The sequence below is a fragment of the Danio aesculapii genome, chromosome 4 (assembly GCF_903798145.1).
Source record: "Danio aesculapii chromosome 4, fDanAes4.1, whole genome shotgun sequence".
NCBI classification, from domain to species: Eukaryota; Metazoa; Chordata; class Actinopteri; order Cypriniformes; family Danionidae; genus Danio; species Danio aesculapii.
The window spans coordinates 34,797,543-34,821,707 of NC_079438.1; the positions used below are offsets into that span (position 1 = coordinate 34,797,543).

Sequence of the window (24,165 nt, forward strand, 5' to 3'; positions counted from 1 at the left end):
ACTTAGTCACTATATAAGCACACACCTCACTTCACTCAGTGTCCGGTCTCGTTCCTACGAAGCGGACTCTGAGTGAAACACCTCCTGGTAATCACTAGCATTTCAACCTCAGTATATTGTACTTATCTGCTCTTTGTCTCTCCTAGTTTGTCCAGTGTTCCCGGTGTCCTGTCTGCCTTGTGTTTGTCATCAGTCTGTCTTCCCCGCAAGCCCTCTGGTGTGTGCATTCGGTCTCCCTCTGTATCAGTCATCCAGCCTGCCACCAAGGATCACCCGAACAACCAGACTCCACTCACTTCTCCTCCGTTCTCCTTGTGTGCTCAGTTGTTGTTAAATAAACATCGTTGATAATTCACTCACCTCCTTTGTCCGTCTGCTTCCCATAACAATTTGTGTGTGTGTAATATTTTGAAAAATTGTGTAACCACTGACTTCAATAGTATTTGTTTTTCCTACTATGAATGTCAGTGGTTACACAATTTTCCAAAATATTACACACACAAATACTGAAGGATGCTAATGACCAAACAGTTGTTGGCTACTGATAGCAAGAATTAAATACTATGAAAGTCAGTAGAGTTACAGGTTGCATTTTTCAAAATGTCTTATTTTCCGTTCAACTGTTTAATTACTCAAACTTTAGTAACAAGTGAAGGGTAAGTAATTGATGACAAAACTTAAATTTTTGTGTGATCTATGTCTTTAATGTTGAGTCTAGTAGTCTGATGTTCATTTTGGGACCTCTAAACTTCGCATATCTGTTTTCCCTTTTGACACAAAACCAAATATATTTATAAGTAAATCTTGGGTGGATTTGACAGTTTTGACCCAATCAGACATAAAGATAACTTAGTCCTATAATTTGGCACTGTTTAACACGCTTTGTAGTGGTGCGCACACATCGCTCTCGTCCGGTATGTCAGCCTGATCTCATGAGGAAACATAACTATTTCATCCACAATCAAAAATCATTATGGGACATTCTACCAGAAATGAACAGTGAATAAAAAGTATTTCATCCCACAAATTTCTAAAATATACTGATGGTTGATTTCTGTGAGTTGTTCTGTAAAAGAAAATGTCATTAATTTGGTTCTCAGATTTTTTTATTATTATTATTGAAAACACTTCACAAATTTACTAACCCTGTCATTGTCCTCATCTTCAGCCCAATTGAACCCGAGCTTTAATAGTTTTGTTATCCTAAAACTGTTATTTAGATGGAAGAAAAAACTTCAGAAATGGCAAGTTTAAGTTTTTATCATTCACATCAATTGATTATAAACATAAAATTATATATAAATACTACAAATAAATACTACAAAAATGTAATACAAATACATTTATAATTGTCCACATCTTTCTGTCAGTCCTGTTAAATAAAAAAAAAAAATTGTGCAATACATCTTTAAGGCTATGACTCAGAAGTGACATCATTTGAGGAGAAGCTGACTGTGATCAGGGATGCGTTCTATCATTGAATTGTATGATTTTATGCTTATTTGTGTATGATTTTTTGAGGACAACAAGCTTGAAGGCCAGATCCTGTAAAATTTTTTTTTAGAAGTGATAATGTACTTTTCCGGTAGAATGTCCCTTATAACGGGCACCCCTAGATTGTATTATAATTTACATGCATGTATGACTCTTATTTTGAAAGGCTGGGTATTTCATCTCATCACATCTCACAGAATACAATATTTCGGAATTATGCATTTATTGAGCGCCCCTTAAACAATTATAAAGTCTGTTTAAATGTATCTTTTTAACATGAATATTGTAAAATTTTGCTGCATATGTTTTGTAATGAGGCAACGAGCACATGTAAACTGCCGAATGTAATTGCTTAATGCATATTTATGCATCGTGTCATATCACTCAGCTCTTACTCTTCTTTTTCTAGAGTCAAAGAAGGCCAATAAACCTCAAAATAGTTTATGCGGAGCTCCTTCTTATGACTTTATATACATCAAAACCTCAAATACAACTTTAAACACATCTCTGTTGATCCCTTTTGTCAAGTCTAATTATAATTTAGCCTATATTCCATCCACAACACAAATCAGGAGCAAACTAGGTTACTCTGGAGGCATAAAGACTTATTGATTGATGTCAACATTGTAATTTTGCACTTTGCTACTGTGTTTGTTAAAATCTAGAGCAAAAGCAAACTACAAAGATTAGCCTGAATAATAAGCTTAGGATTTTGCCGGTATAGTTTGTTTGTTTGATCTTGTTTAATATTAGTATGCTGTAGTTTATGCTCTTCATTAGTTTGTAATAATGGTAATAAAAATGCTATTCATTCGCTCCTTCACTCTGGCCGCCTCGGTTATTGATTATTTTCTCCATATGTTCCATAACCTCTAATTTCCCAGCAATTGGCTTAACACAAGAACATCGGAGGTCTAATTCAACCTCCAAATCAATAAATGTGATTACACAGAGAAAGAGCTGAAGGAGGAGGAGGATTTTTGGCAAAGAAATGACTGCTGTATTGTCTTACTCTCAACAAAACACTCAGCTTTTTTTCCAAAAATGCATTTTTTTCTTATACACATATTTTTTTCTATCTAAAACTACAGTAAATGTTACATGGATGTCATTTTTAAAAAGGCAATAAAATCTGCAAATACAGAGCAGACAGCAGACAAAAGTTATTTAGCAGGAGACTCACAGATATTGACTAATCTCAGAATTGCAGAGCCAGATTTAACCAGCTGAGTATTACTGCAGTCGAGTTACATCTGCCAATGTTTGATGTGTCTGTGCAGCAGATTTGATGTGATGAGAGAGAAAAAAAATACATAAATAACGAACAGTAATAAAGTTTTGACATTATTACTTTTAGGTTTATGAATTTAGTGTGATAACAAGTGGATTATAACACTATCTGGATGAAATTATAGTACACGAGGGAGACAATTGCACATTTAAACTTTAGGGAAAAAATAATGCATTAATATAACAACAAATAAGCTGTGTTAAAGGCTTTACATAACCAGAAAATTACAGATTAGTAAAACTAAAATAAGAGTAAAAATCTATTTATTCATTCATTCATTCATTCATTCATTCATTCATTCATTCATTCATTCATTCATTTATAAACAATTTCATACACAATGGCAATTCAAAGTGCTTTACACAAACAAAAATAAAAGAAACTAGTATGAGAAATAAAATCAACAAAGAATAAAAATGATTAAAAACTGATAAAACAAATTAAAATGTTTTAAAACAGGTTTCAAAGGAATGAAACATAAAAGAAACCATAAATAATAGTGCAATCTGTAAAGGCACAGCTAAAAATATTTGTTTTAGGTCTTGATTTGAATGTGCCTAATGTTGGAGCACATCTGATCATTTCTTAAAGCTGATTCCAGCAGCTGGGGGTGTAGTAAGTGAGGCAGATTCACCCTGCTTTGAGTGAACTTTTTGAATTTCAAATTTACTTGATCCTAATGATCTGAGGGATCAGTTAGGTTTGTATTCAGTGAGCATATCTGTTATGTATTGAGGTCCTAGGCCATTTAGTGATTTATAGACATGAGGTAATACTTTAAAATCTATTCTGAATGTAACTGGGAGCCAGTGTCAAGACCTGAGGACAGGTGTGATGTGCTCTGATTTTGTGATTCTGGTCAGAATCCTGGCAGCAGTGTATTTTTTTTTTTTGGTGGGGGGGTGGTGCAGTTAGGTCGGTAATCCACTCTGCTGGCGATAAAACCATGGACAAGTTCTTTTATTTGTTTGTTTATTTATATATATATATATATATATATATATATATATATATATATATATATATATATATATATATATATATATACATATATATATATACATATATGTATATATACATATAAAATAAAAAAACGTAGAGAGGAACATTATGCTACATTAATATCCAATTACATGCAAATTTGGTTAAAATAAAAAAAAATCTGACAGGTGAATTAATTACATGACTCATTTAATTGTCCATATTTTATCTAAAGATATTTCTTATTACCAATATAATCAAACTGAATGACTTCACACTTGAAATTGTCTGACTTCAATGAAATTGTCTGAAATTTTTAATGGAGTTGCAATTTTTTCAATTGATACTCCTGTGAATTACAAGTATTAATATGTAAAAATAATAATTAAACTAGTAGGTATATGACTGGGTTTTCTGTACTAGTTCTGGATTATGCTACTTACTAATTTAAGATTACCTGAAATTACATCGCCCTCATTAGCAATGCTGTTGAGTTTACAAGAACTGTTGCCCTTTACATTAAATTCATGGAATTCTAGTAGACTGTGACCGAGGGAGCTTAACGTGCTGCAATTTAAGAAAACACATACAATTACAAAAAACGGTAGTACACTAAGAAAAGATCTTCATCCATTTGACAACACACGTGTTGCAAATCCTCACATTTTGCAAAAACATTTTCAAAAAACATTCTGCATTTTCACACAATGCAAACAAATTAATATAACATGCAGGATTTTCACACAATGCAAACAAATTAATAAAACATGCAGAATTTTTACACATGCAAACAATTTACGAAAATGTGCTGCATTAACTTGCAACACTTTTCAATAGCACGGAACACAACGGAAATGTTTCAAGGGGACCCTAAAACATGACTGACCCGACTATTTAGGTTATGGTCATTGAGCGGAGGAACTATGACGTCAATTTGTATGCAAAAACCCAGAGACAAGTTTGCATTTTAGCAGTTCAAGTTCCCTCATCCCAAACTCAATGGGTTTTTAAAATGGGAATTCGGGTAAATTGCTTAAATAAGGTCCGTGGCTGACACAAACTCAAGATACTTTCACGTTTTATTCCACGACATAAAACACATCAGTTACATCACACTGTTGATTTTTATATTTATTTTTTAATTGGTTTCGCTTCTTTAAAAAGATGGTTGTTATCAAGTTGGTAAATGGGACTACAGGCGGTGTCGGAGACATTATACGTCATCGAGCTGAACTGGCCTGGAACGCAGCTCGCTTGTGTTGGGTATTTGGATTTGCCTGTTATTTAAGTATTTTCATGGATAGTATTTTATAGTTTGTAGTATTTAACTAATTGGGAATTCATATTGTGTGTAGATAAGTCCTTCACTTGTAAAGACTGTCAAGACAGATTAATTTGTTGATCATTTATTTTAATTAAAGGATATTAGGAAAATACTGCTTACCAATGCAGCCTGTCTCTTTCCTTCTCTCAGTAATGCAAACGTGTGAATAAATGTGTAAAAAAAAAACATATTACTATAATTTTTTAACGTGATAAATTTTTGTTGTTGTTTTAACGTGATCAATTAATGTGTTGATTTTGTTTGGGGGTTTTTTTATTCATCTGAACACATTTAGCTCCATCATAACTGCAATATTTACACTCCTCCTTAAAATTTAAATCAGATGTGACTGTATGGGCTGCTTTTTGCTGTATTTTGTGACAAAAAGAGAATATTGAATGTTGTTCTCTATCCATAATGGAACTTGCAGAGATATAGACTTGTGCCTGAAGCCTCATTTCTGTCGTCTGTTACTAAATTAAGCCGGCTGTATGCACGCGAATGATGCACTTAATTAAATATGTCTTATGATAATACTATGTAGGCACATTTATACACACAATTTTAAAACTTTTACAACAACCATAATGCAAAACAACATGTATTTCCCTCTTTAAAAATGTAGGTCTATACAGATGTGTTTTTGTGTATTTATTTGTTTATAATATAGCGTGGATTATAATAAAATAAACTGAGAGAGTAAATCTTTGTCATGGACCATATTTCTAAAAATAAGCTTGAAAAGTTGTCTGTAGCAGGGTGGTGCTAACATCGAGCGCCCTGAAGTCAGTGTAGTCCATCTACAGCCTAATGTTAGCTTTTCAACTCTTGCATTTGCATTTAAGATCCAAAAGAGCTAAAAGATGGATTTTCGTGTAAGGATTATCTGGTTGGAAAAAAAAACATATAAGTGTAATGAACTGTGTTTGACGCGCACATATCCTGTATTATTGGCAAACTTCGAAAAGTCTATGGGAAAATTCTATAGGTATTTTATCGAGGGAACCAGTTTTATGCTAGCAGCCGATTAGCCTACGATATGACGTCATAGTTCCTCCACCGCTGTCAAACCAATAAAGATCTTTTCTTAATTTGCTGATGTTTTTCGTAATTGCATGTGTTTTCTTAAACAGCACCACATTAAGCTCTCACAGCCAATACACTAAATTAACTAATTATAAACAACCACTTTATAAACAACAAAATAAAATTATTAATTAGATTCACGAGACTTCAAGTAAGAGTAAAATATTTCCACTTAAAATGCTTATTTATTTTATTATCATTATTTATTGTTTTATTATCATTTATTACAATATTTGCATTGTTAGTTTAGCTAACAGCAAGCACTCAGAATCAATGTTGAGTTTAGTTTCCTGATCATTTTCTGAACATGTGGAATTTTTTTTATGTCATTGTTACATTATTATCCTAAAATCAGTCACATATGTTTTCATTTAGTTCACAAATGTACAGTTTTAAAAACATGCTTTCATTGGTTAGTAATATCGATTTCTTCTGTATGTTAAACCTTACAAACTGTTGTTTGAAAAAGTAAACAATTTCTTAGTTTCACTTAACAAGAAGTGTTATAAAGAGCAATGGTTGTAAATTAGTTGTCAGGCTAATGCTAATTGGCAAACAAGTGTATTTTAGCATATTTATTATTAATGGGAAAATTTAAATTAGTGGGGGGTCGTCATTGGCGTTAACTCTTATCGGGTGATAAAAAAAAATATCGCTGTTAATCTATTCTCAAAGGTGAATCAAATCAGCAGGATGCCCTTCTGGATCTTTCACTTACTTCGAAGACACTGCTGACTACGTTTACATGGACATCTGTAATCTAATTATTTGCCTTAATAGACAATAATATAAATAAGGTGTTTACGTTAAGTGCTTTCATGTAAGAGTTTCCTGTAGTTTTGGGTGAGTTTACATGCAGTTCGGCAGTTTCACATAAACATTTCATTCATGCCCCTGTGACAAACTGGGGTATTAGACGCAAATCAGGAGTAAGGACTAGTGAGAGTGTTATGGAATTTAATAACGCACGCCGAATGGAAAGAAAAAAACTTCCACAGTTGTGTGTGCGTGTGTGGATCTTGTCGGAAAATATGGAGAAAAGTCCTACATGACGTTAATAGTTTGATTGCGGTGTTTCCTTCAATAATGCCACTAATATATGCATACTCCACGTCTTAATTCCATTTCTGTTTAGTTCAGTTATGACTTTAGTAGGATTGGGGTAATCAAAAATCGCTGTTTGAAGCTTATGTAGGCCTACAGTTCAAAGTTTATGTTTAACTGAATAAACAGTTAGTAAACACAAGTACATCTTATTTAACATCGTTTATTTTCATCACCAATTATCATAGTAGAACAGTTTCTCAAGCAGTTTGTGATGCATTTTGGGAACAGGGGATGAGCCCCTGGTCTAATGCGCCACCTGGCTTGAGAAACCCATTCTCAAAGACTTACTTTTAGTCATTATTTGGGTAGCACACATATTCTGAATGCCTTAGGCAGAATTCAAATGAGCCATTTTAATCTGGATTAATCTAGATTAATTTCAAGATTACAGTGAGATTGATCTAGATTTTTTAAAAAAAAATCTATGCCCACCTATTATTTAAATACATGTGTATAAAAGAACTGTTGCTTCAAACAACTGACAAAATGAGGTGGTTTTCGAGTTTTATGGTTATTGTTTTTTAACCAGTCAGCACAATTAAAGTTTATTAGCATTACCAATTAGCCGCAACCATGAGGCTTTAATTGACGTGTTCCCCCTCTCAGAAAGAAAATCCTCAGCTTCCCACTGGTAATTACGACAATGTGGCATTCATGCATGCTCATCATGTAAATATGATCACATCAACATGACGAAAAGGGAGCATTAGACAACTGTCATTGATAACGGCACGCAGGCTGCTAAGAAAGAAAAAAACAACGTAAGTGCAATATACCCTCCAAAGCCACTTTTTCAAATGTAAACTGATCTTGCAGGCAGTTTATTCACTCTGTCACCTTTTGTCTCTTTGTTTTCTCCGTCTTGTTTTGCATTTCACAGACAGAGTAACAGACCTGTTAGCTTAGCGTGATGAATGTAGCCAATAACAGCGCACACGGCTCCTCTACTATTCTAATGTTACATTTACATATGCTTACCCGCGAGGCCAAAACACTCTCTGTTCTTCTCTGTGTGTTTCTCATTATCTTCTATCTCATATAACATAAATCTCAACTGCAATGTAGCGTTAATTATTATTAGCCTAATTACAACACACTAGCAGCTGACACACCTATACTCTGTTTTTCTTTTCATGTTGAGGGAAAAAAGTGATTAATTCATTTGTTTTTCTTTTTTGTGTGGAAAAGCATGCCCTCGAACAACCACCTGCAATCTCATAGCAAACTAGTTGCTTAATGTTCTATTATTCTTTCTTTGCTGGTTTTTATAATTTGTGTCCTACTTTCAAAACTTACGTCTCAGTACGTGTATGTCATTAATGGAGGAAAACGAACATCAATTTCTCAAGCATTTGAGCACATTTTCACTTCAATTTAAATTAAGCTGTAAATAATAATGTCCTTTTTTATGTTATTTACACATAGTAACAGTTTTGTTTAGAACCATTAACCAGTCATCCTGAAGAACCTTTTTTATGTTAAAGTGATTTCCCGCCTTTTGTTACTAATTTTCACTTACTTTCTTAAGCTTACCCAGCGGCAAAAAAAAGATACTTCTTTGAAGGTTCTTTACACGTAGGAACAGTTCTATTTAGAACCATATTGGCCTGAGTAAACTGAGTTAAGGGCTGAGTTTCCCGCCTTTTATGTTTTTCCAATTTGTAACTAAAACTACCACACTACTGGTTTTCTCATATGGAAAATGACGTCATGCATTGCTCTGCTGTGATATTTTTTCACAGAGTTCAACAGAGTGTGAAAATCTTGATGGTTCTGTGGGTCTCATCTATTAAATCTGATCTTTATTTTGTATTTTCTGTTGGATTCGAGTCAGGTGATTGGCTGGGCCATTCTACAGCTTGATTTTCTTTTTCTGAAACCATTTGAGAGTTCCCTTGGCTGTGTTTTGGATCATTGTCTTGCTGAAATGTCCACTCTAGTTTCATCTTTATCATCCTGGTAATGTAGATGTTGGACTGAAGCAGCTAATATTCATTTACAATGAGGAGGTAAATAACTACTGAGAGATTTCAGCTGCTGTCTGCACTTTTACTGCCTTTCCTAAGCTCCCTGTCTTCGTGTGTTCAATATTTTTTCCTGTCATTTCATTTTGTTACGCATAACTTAATTTGTAAACTAATTAATATTGTTTTCTTTGTGTATATGGATTTACTTGGTTGTTACTAACATCTGGTGAAATTTTCAAGTCAACAGCACCTTTAGAAATAGGTTTCCTAAGCAAAATGGTGACGTGTTAAATACTTATTTACCCCACTGTATATATGGTACCATATTAGCAAAATCAACATTTAAACAATTTAGAGTTCTTTATTACCTAGCATTTTGTTTTTCAAATTTGTAAATGCCAAAGCACTTAACAACTAGTTTTCTTGAGAAGAACTATCCAACAACACCCTGAAATAGGTCATTTATACATAGAGTAGTAACAGTTCTATTCAGAACAGCATGTCCAGAAGAATCTTTTATGTTGAAACAGATTTTTTTGTGTCATAATTTAGGATTTTAATTTCCCGCCTTTTTGTTTGTGTTCATTTTGTTCAAATCTATAACTGACAATCCACCTCATTCTTAATTTTCTGGACCTCGGCTTCACTTATGGTAAATAAATATAGTTATTTACACATTGAAACATTTGTATGTAAAACCATATGATCCTGAAGAACCATTTAATGCAAAAATAAAGAGGACTGTGTTCACTGGAACTTGGTATTCACGTCTTAAAGGGGTGGTCCACAGTGTATTTTTAAGGGTTGGCTGTGTTTATAAGATGCAAAGCAATGTTGTTCATGCTTCACTTGTAGAAAATCACGTTATTTTTCATATATCTTACTTTGATTATACAGCTACTCTGCTAACATGAAAATGATTCATATTTCGTAGTTCCTCTGAAAGGCCCACCCTCTGATTGGTCCTTACATATTGTGCTGTGATTCGCGGATTGGCTCCACGTCACTCCCCTACAAGCGTGCGCTACCAGAGCAGCTGTTAGCAATGTTAGCTGGAAAATGAAGAGCACACAGCTCACGCCTGCTCTCTAAATAAAACGTTCTTATGTCTTTTGAGAGAGACACTGCACGCACTGCTGAAAATTGTGGCTGTTTACAGCGGTTTGATGGATAAATATGACTTTGTAGTTAAATTGTTAGCCATGCCAAACAACATTTCCCGTTGTTTACATTCTTGTTTACGTTCTCGCTACAACATACCGTTAACGCTAGTAACTGTGCCTGCAGTTGATCAATTTTAACAAATAAAAATACTTACAGGTTGTGCCTCACAGTCCACAGCTTTGTCTATTGAAGGAGTTTTAACCGAATCCAGCCCTGAACTGGGAGAGATTTTGTAAGTTCTCCTTTGTCAAATGCTAGCGCTATATCACTTTTTATAAAATTCTCTGGAACATAATTAAAATAAATTGTAAGCACTTCTCTTTTTGTGTCATGTTCTTTGGAAGCCCAAATACAGAAACAGAACAAGCTCTGTGGAAAAAGCAGCATTTGGGCGGCATTTTAGCTTTCACTGCTTTAACATTACAGCGCCTTTAGCCACGCTCCTTCACTGCACAGGGTGTGTGCGCAAGGTGAATACACGTAACAAGAAGCCCTTGTGATCTCACTAGCCCGGATGTTTTTTTTTTTGCAGTCACTAAATTAATTCGCTGTAGGCTTTGCTAAGCTAACTCTGTGAAAGTCAATGTCTCCCTTTGCATTGAACTTTGAGCGTGTCACATTCAGACGTACATTTTTTATGTTCACACAGCTACATTACACATAACTAAAATATTATATAAGTATTGTATTCATCAGCTATGTATATATGATCATATTCAAGACACATTTTTTTAAAGGGATAATTTACCCAGTAATGCAAACTACCTCATCACTTATTCTCCCTCATGTGGTTTTAAACCTTTATGAGATTCTTACTTTGAACACAAAAGAGGATATTTTGAAGAATGCTTGTTGCTGGCACCCATCGACTTCCATAAAAGGACTATGGAAAACAATGTAAGCCAGCTATTCTTCAAAATATCTCCTTTCCTTTACTCTAATATAAAAGGACAGTGTTGATGTGGAAAACATCTGTTGTGTACAAAGATAAAATATCTGTCTTAAAGGCTTACTATAAACGTATATTTACCATCCTACAGGAGACATCGCATAGACCTATTGCAGATGAGCAACTGCTCTAAAAAATATGTCTTTATAATCGCAAACATCAATAAGACATCTAAACAATGTACTGTATGTGTCCTATTGGGAATGTCAATTTTATGCTCACATTGACTATAGACTATAAGGTCATCTGTCCTCACCATTTACATTGATCTTCATCATGTTGAGAAAACATATAAGGACGCATTTCATAATTACACTACATTCAAAAAGCTCTCCAATCTCAGCATTATTCCTGTCCTCCCTGGACGGACGGCTTTATGAAGCTTTGACTGTGAACAGTGGCAGCACTTTATTTCCGCCTGGTTAGGCAGAATAGATCCTCATCAAATCGCTCTTTTTAAGACAATGTGCACGTGGGCGTATGGCTTTGGGCTTATTTGACAGCATCAAATGGATTTCAGAAGAAAGGAAATATCGTCGTTTATGAAATAATCCCCTCATAGTTATTTCATCCTCGCGCTGGTGTGCGTGCTTTCGTCTTTTTTATTGTCTGCCTCATTTTCTTATGCCCTTTTTCCTTTTATTTTGACTGAATAGATGCTGACAGAGGAAGAGAGGGAGGAATGTTATACATACTTTATTTAGATTATACAGATTATGTGAGCTAGCTGTGAATTATGGCTGACGTCTAGGGTCAGTGTTTTTTATTGTGGTGGGGGGAGATGACAGGAACGAGTTTTACATTTTGGGTTTTCTCGCTTCATACATCGCTGTGCCTTGAAAAGGAACCTGAGAGGTGTGTGCGAATGTGTGTAAATATGGTCGCTAACAAGATTACAGGCCGCGAATGAGTGGATGATGGGTGGAGAAGGAACATGTTGCACATGTTTTAAGATGCTATGTTTAAGAATAACACTCTCACACCCACACAAACCCACTGCTTTCCAGAAACCAGGATTCTGCTTTCTTGTGGGTTTGTTAAACAGGCATGTTTAGCGTGATTGGTCGGTGAGGTTGTAACGTATATCAGCCAAGTGCATGTTTCAGCCAAAATTGGTGGAGCTGTGGTTTATGGGTCGTTTTATGGGAATGTCTCGAAATATGTTAAACTGCTACACTTATAAATTTGCAAAAGCAAATGCTAAATGGCAAATGTTAATAGTGTTCAAATTTACTTGAAGGGGTGTTCATAAGACTACTTTATAATTATGACACTTTAATCATTTACACATAGGAACTATTTTGTTTAGAACCATTAACCAGTATTGCTGAAGAGCCATTTTATACTGAAGTGATTTCCCGCCTCTTTGTTACTGATTTTCACAGATTTTCCTGAGCTCAACTACCTAGCGGCAAGGTTCTTCACACACAGGAACAGTTCTATTTAGAACCATATTGGCCTCAGAGTGCTTTCACACCTGTTTTTGTTCCGAAACAGAGATTAAAATCGTTACAATGTTGCACTTTGTACTTGGTGCGGTTCGCTTTCACACGGCAAAGTTTCTAAACAGACCAAAAGAGCTAAAACAAGTGACGTGTGAGTTAATTCTCCACACATTGGTCAGAGTTTCACGGTTTATTTTGCAGACTCCCGCTCAGCTGTCATGCGTTCTTAATTTATTTTATGACAATAAGCAATAAGACATCATAAGCGGAAAGCTGCGCTTTAGTTTTGAATGGTGACACCCACAGGCATCGTCACAAAGTATAAATCAGAGGTAAGACTTTCTCATACAGAGCCCTTGGCTAGAATTATGCATTTTAGACTTTACATTATAGAGAGAAATAACAAATAAACCAAGACTGCAGTTCGGTCAGTTTTCCTAACGAATAAACGGCTCTCGTTAATAGTTCAGAATGTTTTCACTTTCGTATTTGACATGAAAAGCATATCATAATTCTCTTTTCATATAGCCGTATATGCCTATTACATGTCCATAATACACTGTGATATAGCCAGGCTCGAATCGTTTTGCTGTCTCACTACAATCGATCCGCTCCAGAGTTCATTTCAATCGAGCCAAGACAACCTCTTTCAGGCAATCTCGTACCGATTGATTTCGTGCGGATCCGATCGCGATCACTGGTTTCTCATATGCCAAATGAACCGCGCTAACTGGGCACCCTCAATAAACTTTTTTTATTAATGAACATTGGAGTTTAGGGCTCTTTCCCGCCTTTTATGTTTGTTTGTTGTTGTTTTTAGTCTATAGACTGTATACACTGTAAAAAATGCTGGGCTCCTACTATGCTTTCATGTCATCCCAACGCAAATCGATTATGTGAGCTTAATAGTTTTTACAATTTTAAGTCGATTGAACATAAAACAATTAAATTGTCACAAAAAAACTCAAGAATTGTGTTGTTTCAGGTAATTAAGTACTTTGAACAAGCAGCAAAAATTTCAGGACCGTAGTTTGTCTCATAATTTACATGCCAACTCATATATTACTTTTAACTATGTCAATAAAATATGCTTCATAAAACTTTTTAACATCAAATGTTGTCAGAGTAGAGATTAATGCATCTCTATACTGCAATATAAATGTGTAAAATAGAAAATAAAACAAAGAGACAAACTAATTAACATATATTTATTTTTTACAGTGAACTAATTGAAGTACTAATGTATATCTTCTAATCTTTGCAATACACAGTCACCAGAAACAGATGGTTATAAAATCACATAATGAATGAAAGCTTATCTTAAATAACTTTTCTTCAAACTGGGAAAGTCATGTATAGGAGGAGTAGGCCAATTATCATACACGTTAAACACTGTCATAGTAATGCACAATATCAACATGAGACGTGTTGTGCTGCATTCTGTGAATGTCAGTTTAGGTTATTATGTTATTGACGCATACATTCTCTATTTAGCTTTTTACATGAAGAGAAAAAGGAATTAATTCATTTGTTTCCTTTTCTTTTCTTTTCCTTTTTGTGAAAAACATGCAGTCCCATAGCAAAAATACTGTAATTCTTCCATCACTTTTTTTTAAATTATTATTTACATATATATATATATATATATATATATATATATATATATATATATATATATATATATATATATATATATATATATATATATATATATATATAATTTGTGACCTACTTTCAAAATTCGACAATTACGTCTTAGTACATGTTCTGCCAGTCATCGAACCAAATGAACATCAATGTCTCAAACACACTGAAAGAAATGACTCAAAGATAATTCCTTAGATTTACTAAATTTTTAAGTGGTTGTAAACAATTTATTTGGGCTAAATTTAAACAAACATATTAAGTTGAACATTACAAAATTGAATTTGTTTGTTTAAATTCAACACATATAAATTGTTTGCAACAGTTTTGCAGAAATCATTTCTTTCAGTGCATTTGAGCACATTTTAATTAAGTGCTACTCTTTAAAATAATGCCTTTTTAGAGGTTATTTACACCCACAGTTCTGTTTAGGACCATATCATCCTGAGGAACCGTCCTATGCTAAAGTGATTGTGTGTTTGAGTTTAGAAAACTTTATTTCCCGCCTTTTTGTTTTTCAATTTTTTAACTATAAAGCCACCTTTTTGGAGTTCAACAACTTGGCAGCAAAAAAAAAGAGATGCTTCTTTGAAGGTTCTTTAGAGATATAAATAGTTCTACTTATAACAAGATTGTCCTGAAGAACCCTTTCTTATTATAGAAAATAAATCTTTTGTTAGAATTTAGGGTTCTTTACTGTACCTCCCGCCTTTTTGTTTGTTTAAATCTACAACTGCCAATCCACCTCATTACTGATTTGCTGGACCTAAACCTCACCTCTAGTTCTTTAAATGTTCTTTAAGCATTGTAAGTTGACAAATTTAGAAAAAGAACAGGAAAAAACATCACAAAAAGCTTTTCCTCAAATTTACTGAGAAGGTAAGTTTACTAACATAGAAGGTGTCCAGCATCAATCACACAAATATTAAACACTATCATGGTAACACACATTTGCACATGACCCTTTTGAAAGTTCATTACACATACTAAAAGTTATAGAACCACAATATCCCTAAGAATTTTTAATAGTGAAATATTGTCTCAGAATTTATTTCCTGCCTTTTTGTTTTGCTTTAATTTTATAACAGCCAATCCACCTTATTACTGATTATTACTGACAAGTACCAATACAGCACTAAATCTGCACTCAAGGTAAAGTAAAAGTGCCCAATTTTAAAACTACTTAATAAATTACAATTCCTGAAAAAAAAACTACTTATTACAGTAATTTGAGTATTTGTTTTACATAAGGTTGAGTTTGTTTTACATAAGATAAATTATTTTTTGGGTCACGCTTTGCAATAAAGTTGTATTAGTTAATGAATGCATGTAATGTAAAATACATTTATTGCAGTATTTATTCATCTTTGTTAATGTTAGTTAATAAACTCATTCATTGTTAGTTCATTTTCACAGTGCATTAAATGTTAACAAGCATTTGGATTTTAATAATGCATTATCAAATGCTGAACTATGGTTTATAAATACTAGTAAATGTTAGTAAATACATTAAATAACATTAACTAATTAAAATGTTAATTATTAATTAAATTGTAAAATTAATTAATTAAATTGTAAAATCTGGTCATTTACTGCAAGAGTTCTTGTTTGTTAAATTATAACTTAAAGGACTTTTATTTGCCCTTTTGCTCTTGAAACAGTAAAAAGAAGGAAGCAGAAGAACTCTGACCTCTTGGAATTGAGCAATTGATATGCAGAGAACTTGCACACCATTCATATATGTTTCATAAACATGCAGAAGATTAATAAGACAACTGAATAGGTTTTCATTAATCAAACACAGCATCCAGTAGCATGTGGTTTTACCGCTATTAATCTGATTTAGCAGTATTAATGTGTTTTAGAAAGCTGCAGTTAAAACACAGACAAGGTGGTTGCCCTAAAACAGGATGTGGTGATGTGTCAAACAGGAAGTGAGCCTTGTTAGATACAATAATATCACGTGTATGGATGGGGGTGTCGGTCTACTCGTTTGACTCACAGACCAAAGCGTTTTTTCCCCTCTTCTACTTCAAACCATTTATGATGAACAACGTTTTCATTTTAAGATGGCCTGTCAAAGATGAAAATGTTCCCAAAAAGTGTTATGCAATTTACAGTTCTTGGACATCATTGCAACAAAGTATTTTAAGATGTACTAATTGTGTTAAAAAATACTTATTGTAATACTTATTAATTTGCAGTGGTGTAAAGTGACAAATTATAAATACTCAAATTACTGTAATTGAGTAGTTTTTCCTTCAGGAATTTACTGCGTAGCTTTAAAAATGTGTATTTTTACTTTCCCTTGAGTACATTTTTAGTGCTGTGTCGGTACTTCTACTTCACTACTTTCCTTCAAACTGCAGTCACTACTTTATTTTTTCTTGTCTGTGAGGATTAACTAAGTAGAAAAATCAGTCTTGCGATTCCTGTTCAATCAAATTGCACATAGAAAGTAATTTGCATCATACTGAAATACCTGAAGATATGTGCGCTTTATAATTACAGCTAACCGCTTTGAAGCATTAAAGGTGTCCAAGAAGACAAAATCTTGCACTAAATGCACTACAGAATATTACGTTTACACACACACTCACAAATTGCATGTAAGCAAATCAGCTTTTCTCAGCATAATACTCAATACTCACTACTTTTGAGTACTTTTAAAAGGGCTACTTTTTACTCATACATTAAGTAATTTTTACAACAGGTACTTTTACTCTACTCAGGGGCGGATTTAGTGATTTGGGCCTAAGCAACTCCAGCCATGGCACCCCAAGTCCTGAAATGCACCGTTTCTACTTTTTTTTAATCATTGCTGTTTTTTTTTTAAATCACTCAATCTTCTTGTCTATGTTTTATCTTAATTGTAAGTTTTACATTTTAAATAATTAAAAAAGTCTTAAAATGAATTTACAACAACAAATAATGAAAAATACATTTGAATGTTGGACTGCTCCATGATTGAGGGTGGTGTAATTTTTTTTTCATTATATTATTATTACATAACATTGTGTTATTATAATAATATTATATATTATTGTATATTAAATAATAGTTAATTATATAAAAAAATATTTGTTTGACTCTCACTATACAAAATATGATAGAAAATCATGATATATATAGTTTATAGGTGTAATTCATACTTCTAGAGATTTATTGGGGGCCCCCAGATGTCCTGGGGACCTAAGCAGCTGCTTACCTTGCTTATTGGTTTAATCCACCCCTTCATGTACTAAATTTTTGGGCAAGTAATGGTACTTTTACTTGAGTATGATTTTTCAGTACTCTTTCCAACACTGTTAGTTTGACATACTGATTTGTCATTTGAGGGTTGCACTTTAAAGCATTTACATTTTTAATTGAACTTTGTGAAAAATGCAAATGATATGACTTTGTAAAGCAATATACACTTCATTAGGCATTTTAGCACACCTAATTATGATTTGTGTATTAGATGTGTACACTCTTAGTGATAAAGGTGAGTTGTCACTGGGGCAGTACCTTTTCAAACGGTACATATTTGTAGCTGAAGGGTCCATATTGGTACAGTGCTCAGCATAATTAAGTACACCACATTTTGCTAATTAAAGTTTGTATTCATTTATCGTTGAATATGGCAATGTATTTTGGTGCATTTAAGCAAAACAAATTTATATATAACAGATATATTTATTAAAATAATATTTTACTTACCAAACATATTTAGAAATTGAAAGATAATACAATTAAAATCATGCAAATCATTGCAAAAAATATTTCAACCTACAAAATTATAACAATTTTTTAAATATTTATTTGCTTCTCTTGATCTTTGCTCTTTTTTTTTATTTGTATTTAATATTTTTCTATAATATATAAATTTGGATGTACTAGTTTTTGGACCATTATCATAAGTTACTCTGTTAGATAAGCTCCAGATTTGGCTTCAGTACTGACTAATCTAATGTATATGCACAAATATAATATTGTATAGCTTCCTATTAAAAATATAAATTTAAAAGATAGATCTGTGCGGGGTGTACTTATAAATGCTGAACACTGTACCTTAAAGATACATTTCAGGTGCATTTGAGTACTAGTATGTACCTCGAGGTACCACTAAATACTCTATAGGTACAAATATGTATCTTTTGAAAAGGTACTGCCCCAGTGATAGCTCCTGTACCTTTATCTCTGAGAGTTTATAACGGACATTGAGATCTAATTTTATTTATTTATATTTATATATATATATATATAGATAGACAGATAGATAGATAGATAGATAGATAGATAGATAGATAGATAGATAGATAGATAGATAGATATAGATGATAGATAGATAGATAGATAGATAGATAGATAGATAGATAGATAGATAGATAGATAGATAGATAGATAGATAGATAGATAGATAGATAGATAGATAGATAGATAGATAGATATAGATAGATAGATAGATAGATAGATATAGATAGATAGATAGATATAGATGATAGATAAAATAAAATAAATTCCTCAGAGCCATTTGATTACATATATACTTTAATACTTAATCCATTTTAGTTTTTCTTTTTAGTTGTATTTTCTGTTTTGTTTTCAAGTAGGCTATTCAAGTATTGAAGTTTCCTCTTCCCCTATATATATATATATATATATATATATTAGCCTACTCATTTTATTTATAAACGGTATGACAAATATATGACTAATAAAGTCAAAAGCAGTGGGTAATTATTATGCTGTGCAATGTCTTGTGATTTCTTTTCAGTGGAAATTTCACACTGTCCACCATTTTTATACCATATATGTTTAAACATCTTTTTCTTTTGCAGAATACAATGTATATACAGCACTAAGTACTCAGTATGCATTGGCGTAATTAGCTTTACATAATGAAGTACACCTGTACAGTTTAACCGTCTGAGGCGTCGTTACAGGCCTATGCTCACCATTTTTTGACAATAGCATTCATACTTTAAGTTAGAAAACAGTACAGCGTTTTAATTTCGTTTCTACTTAGCATCAAAACACACAGTCACCTGATAAAAACAAATGCTTGAAATCGGCAAGTACGGTATACATGCGAAAGGTTGCACGCGTTGATTCTGATATTACACAGGGAGAGCGAGAGAGAGAGCGAGAGAGAGAGAGATTGTGAGGGGCGGAGGAAAGAGAGCCTGTTCTCAGCGCTTATCACACTCAGAGCAGCGCAGAGAGACAGTCGGAGTAACAGCGCTCACTCACTCACTCAATCAGCCGCATTTCTGTCCGAGCAAAGCCCGAGCTGCCCGAGCCTCAAACATGGTCTCTATAATCTCAGACCTGGACCCTCTCAAGAGCTGGAACGTGTTAAGGTAAGACCCGCGCCGAGCGTGCATGCGGAGCGCGCCGAGTGTCTCCATCCGCCCGCGCCGAGGCTCCGCTCGACTTCAGCATCAATGTAGTGAGAATTACGCACGGCTTGCGTGTGCCGTTTCGGCTTTAAAAAAGTGTGTGTGAGACTTTTTTTTCGCCCCCTCCTTGAATTCGCACATATACTGTCATGTGTCTGACGCATGGAGTGGCTTATTAACCCTTTGAGGGACAGAGCAAACCCTCCCCCGAACACACCGGGAATAAGGAGGTTTATCGGACCGGGCGCGTCTGGTCTCGTGTCATCTGTGATGCGGGATGATGGTGCTGATGCTGAGGAGAGGAGCCGCGGTGCGCATCGCTGTCCGCTTTGTGTAGAATAGTTCACTTTAAATCAGTCGACTTGACATTTGGGACTGTTTTTATTCACTTGTATATCTGCTTTTGCACATATTGCGCAAAAACAAATGTACATCCATGAAGTTCCTGTTTCTAGTGAAAGACTTTTGGAGATTTTTATCAGGTGTTTCTCAAAACTAAGCTGCCCAGACTGGACAGCTGACTTGGATATTTGTTGTCATTTGTGGGGCATCGCAGATGCAGTCAAATTGAGGAAAACAGGTTAAATAGCTAGTTTCACTAGAGTTTGAGAATGGCATTGTGTAAACAGTTTTTTGAGGAAGTATAAAAGGGTAACTGAAACCACAGAAAGCATGTCATGATGTCAAACTGTTCCGCTTTAGTTCTCGGAAGTGTGCACACTTTTAAGCGTATGACCAAAAAATAAGATCAAACTATTTATATTATATTATATTATATTATATTATATTATATTATATTATATTATATTATATTATATTATAGCCATCGCCACTTTCATACTCATTTGAATAATATAAATTAATGAGGTATTTGAGTCAGTTGTTAAATTCATAAGTCCCATCCCAGCTGTTCAGTCACAATGTCACTTTTTAAAAGCATTCATGAACATATTTGTAATTAGGCTACGAAGAACGCTCTATAAATACTCTGGATCTTCATATATAGTTCAGGATTCTGGGTTGTTGTAAATTGGGGCGCCGCTGTATTCCTCACTGAATTATGAAAATAGATCAAGGGTATAAAGATGACACGCTGCGCTCTCTCAGAAGAAGTGTTATTTTTGGTCAATTATTTATTCTGATAAGCAGGTCATGGCTCAGAATGCAGCAAAATGCACATATGTGTGCCCTCAGAAGTGTGCATGGGGGAAAATGCACTTAAAAAAAAAAATCCAGAGTCTATATTGATATCTAACACACACACACTTCGGTTTTAATAGCCTTACTGTGTAGCTGACAGATCACAGCATTTAAGTAGACGTTTCCTGATCGATGTTGCACTATTAGTCAGTATGTTCCTTTTTCTTTCTCGCTGACTGACATTCACAATCACGGTTCCACCCCAGAGCCGTCCAGGGCATAATCTTCTGCTCAGAGCGGGAGAGAAGAAGCTGATGGGGGTGTATATGTGTGTGTCTGTGTGTGATGGATCGCTATTTGTCTTTTTTTCTTCTTTATTAGTGTAGAGGCTCTAGATTAGCCAGAGGAGCAGCTGCTGGACCGCCTTAATAAAGACCAGCTTAAGTTATCCTGTCTTTCTTGTGCTTCTCTTGACGTTATTCTCTGGCTCTAGGGTGCTCAGTGGCATTCTTTACAGCCTAATGAAGCCACCAGACGACCCTGAACACTGTTGTCTAATGAGCACACACTCGTGGATGTGTGTGTTTGTGTTGCATCCGATTAACTTTCTCATTATCTCTCCTTTAGTTCAAAACCCTTTCTTCTGTCGCCCTGTATTCGAGAAGGGGAAGAAAAAGAAAGATAAAATGCACGCTGAAATATCTTGGCTATCTATTAAGCAGATTTTTCTGAGTGCAACTTTGATGTGCTGCGCAAACAAAAACCTCCTAAGTTTGTTGTTGTTGTTGTTTTTTACCGAATAGACACCTCTGAACATCTCGCCGACAGCTTGCAGTAATTTCTGCCTAGTTCAAAATACATCATCTCAGATGGAGTCTGAATGTGACGCATCGTAATGATAGCGCATTTTTCCTTATGATCCGTGTAGTGGAAATTTTCCGACATGCCTCATTTCTTTTTAGGGCTCAGCTCTCTGCGGGATCACTCTGTCATGATCCCACTTTTCCTTCAGAAGGGCTTGATGCGTTTGAAACGCTGATTGAACGAAGTACTTGCAGATTCATGTCAGTTTCTTTTACATTAAATGCGTTTACAAAAGAGCTTGAGTGGAATGAAGTGTTTTAAAGTATCTATCTATCTATCCATCTATCCATCCATCCATCCATCCACTCACCCACCCATCTACCCATCCACCCACCCATCCACCCATCCATTCACCCATCCATCCATCCATCCATCCATGAATCCATCCATCCATCCATCCATCCATCCATCCATCCACCCATCCATCCATCCATCCATCCATCTATCCATCTATCTATCAATCTATCTATCCTCGATTCACCTTCACAACTTCTTTACCATTAGTTTTTTCTCTCTAAGTTTTGCGCGAAAATGAAGCCAAGAGATGCGACTCTGTTCTGTCAGTGCAAGCAACAAGAACAAAAATACCATGGAACTCATGTCCGCCCCCACACACACATACACACACAGACACACAATGACTCATAAGCACATGCATAATGCTCTAACACACACACACATGCAGGCGCACAACAGCCTCTCTGTCACGCTGACACGCACACACACTGCGCTTCGGAAGGCAGGTTGAGTCGGTAATGAGAGGCAGCATGCTTATTAATACCACTTGATTACATTGAAAATTACTTTAAATAACAATGACAAGTTGTTGCCTTTATTGAATTAGCAGAGAGGCAGGCGGGGGAGATGATTTGATTAGAGGCATATTTAAACACGAGACTTGGGTTTCTTGCGCCCGGTGGCAGGTAAACTGGCTTTCTGGTCCTTCTGTTTGTCTCTCGGTTTAGGAGAAAGAGAAATCAAGAGAGAACGAGAGAGACTAGCGCTAGGCAATGGAGTGGCAAGCATCCGTCTTTAGCAGTGGGTGACCTCTGACCTTTGCAGTGTTGGTTTTAATGAACGCTGTTAGCGGCGATGGCTTTGAGTGTGTGTTTAAGCCTCTGCCCGGGATGCATCCGTAATTATCTGGCTGAGTGGCTTTTCTGTGCGTGTGTGTGTGTGTGTGGGTGGGCCGCTCATGCCGTTAGCCTGTCCCTTATCCATGGCATTAGCGGCTGGCTGCAGACAGTGGTGCACAGACGGACGGCGCAGATGAACGGCATTGCATGCTGATCTCTGCACCTGGACCAGCCTCAGACGCACACGGCCCGCTCACGTCACTCCTGCGCAGGTCTGGGCACAGTCTGCACTGGTGGAGAGGAGGGAGAGCTGGTACTGAGTAAACACGTCTGGAAGAAATAACCTAAGATCTCTGATTGTCTGGCTGACTGATGCAGCTGTCTGTCTGTCCATGAATAGATATAACGAGGCAGACAGGTAGATAGATAGACAGAAAGACAGACAGACAGACAGACAGACAGACAGACAGACAGACAGACAGACAGACAGGCAGGCAGGCAGGCACGCAGGCAGGCAGAAATAAATAAATATATATATATATATATATATATATATATATATATATATATATATATATATATATATATATATATATATATATATATATATATATACTGTATAGACATAGACAGACATAGAGAAATAAAGACATAAATAGAGGTAGATAGATAAACAGACAGACATACAGATAGATGGACAGAGAGATAGATAGATAGATAGACAGACAGACAGACAGACAGACAGACAGACAGACAGACGGACCAAAATATAGATAAAAATAAATTGACCGGCACAGTCAGACAGACAGATAGACAGACATACTGACATACAGACAGAAATATAGACATAAATATAGGTAGATAGACAGATGGACAGACAGAAATATAGATAGACAGACAGACAGACAGACATGCAGACAGACAAAAGACAGACATACAGAAATATGGACATAAAATATAGGTAGATAGACAGATGGACAGACATACGGATAGATAGACAGACAGAAATATAGACAGACGGAGAGACAGACAGTCAAATAGATAGACAGACAGACAGACAGACAGACACACACACAGACAGACAGACAGGTAGGTAGGGAGGTAGGTTGGTAGGTAGGTAGGTAGACAGACAGACAGACAGACAGACAGACCAAAATATAGATAAAAATAGACTGACCGGCACAGTCAGACAGACAGATAGACAGACATACTGACAGACAGACAGAAATATAGACATAAATATAGGTAG

At 35.1% G+C, this 24,165-nt stretch overlaps 1 protein-coding gene across 1 annotated transcript in view; it reads left to right on the forward strand.

Moving 5' to 3' along the window:
• The first annotated feature begins 19,641 nt into the window (after window positions 1–19,641).
• The window catches only part of celf2 (cugbp, Elav-like family member 2), a 247,607-nt gene continuing 243,083 nt past the window's right edge, over window positions 19,642–24,165 (forward strand). Inside the window, exon 1 of the mRNA XM_056455526.1 lies at window positions 19,642–19,797. Within this exon, the coding sequence (XP_056311501.1) occupies window positions 19,745–19,797 (53 nt within the window). The 5' untranslated portion in view covers window positions 19,642–19,744. The remainder of the gene's footprint in view (window positions 19,798–24,165) is intronic.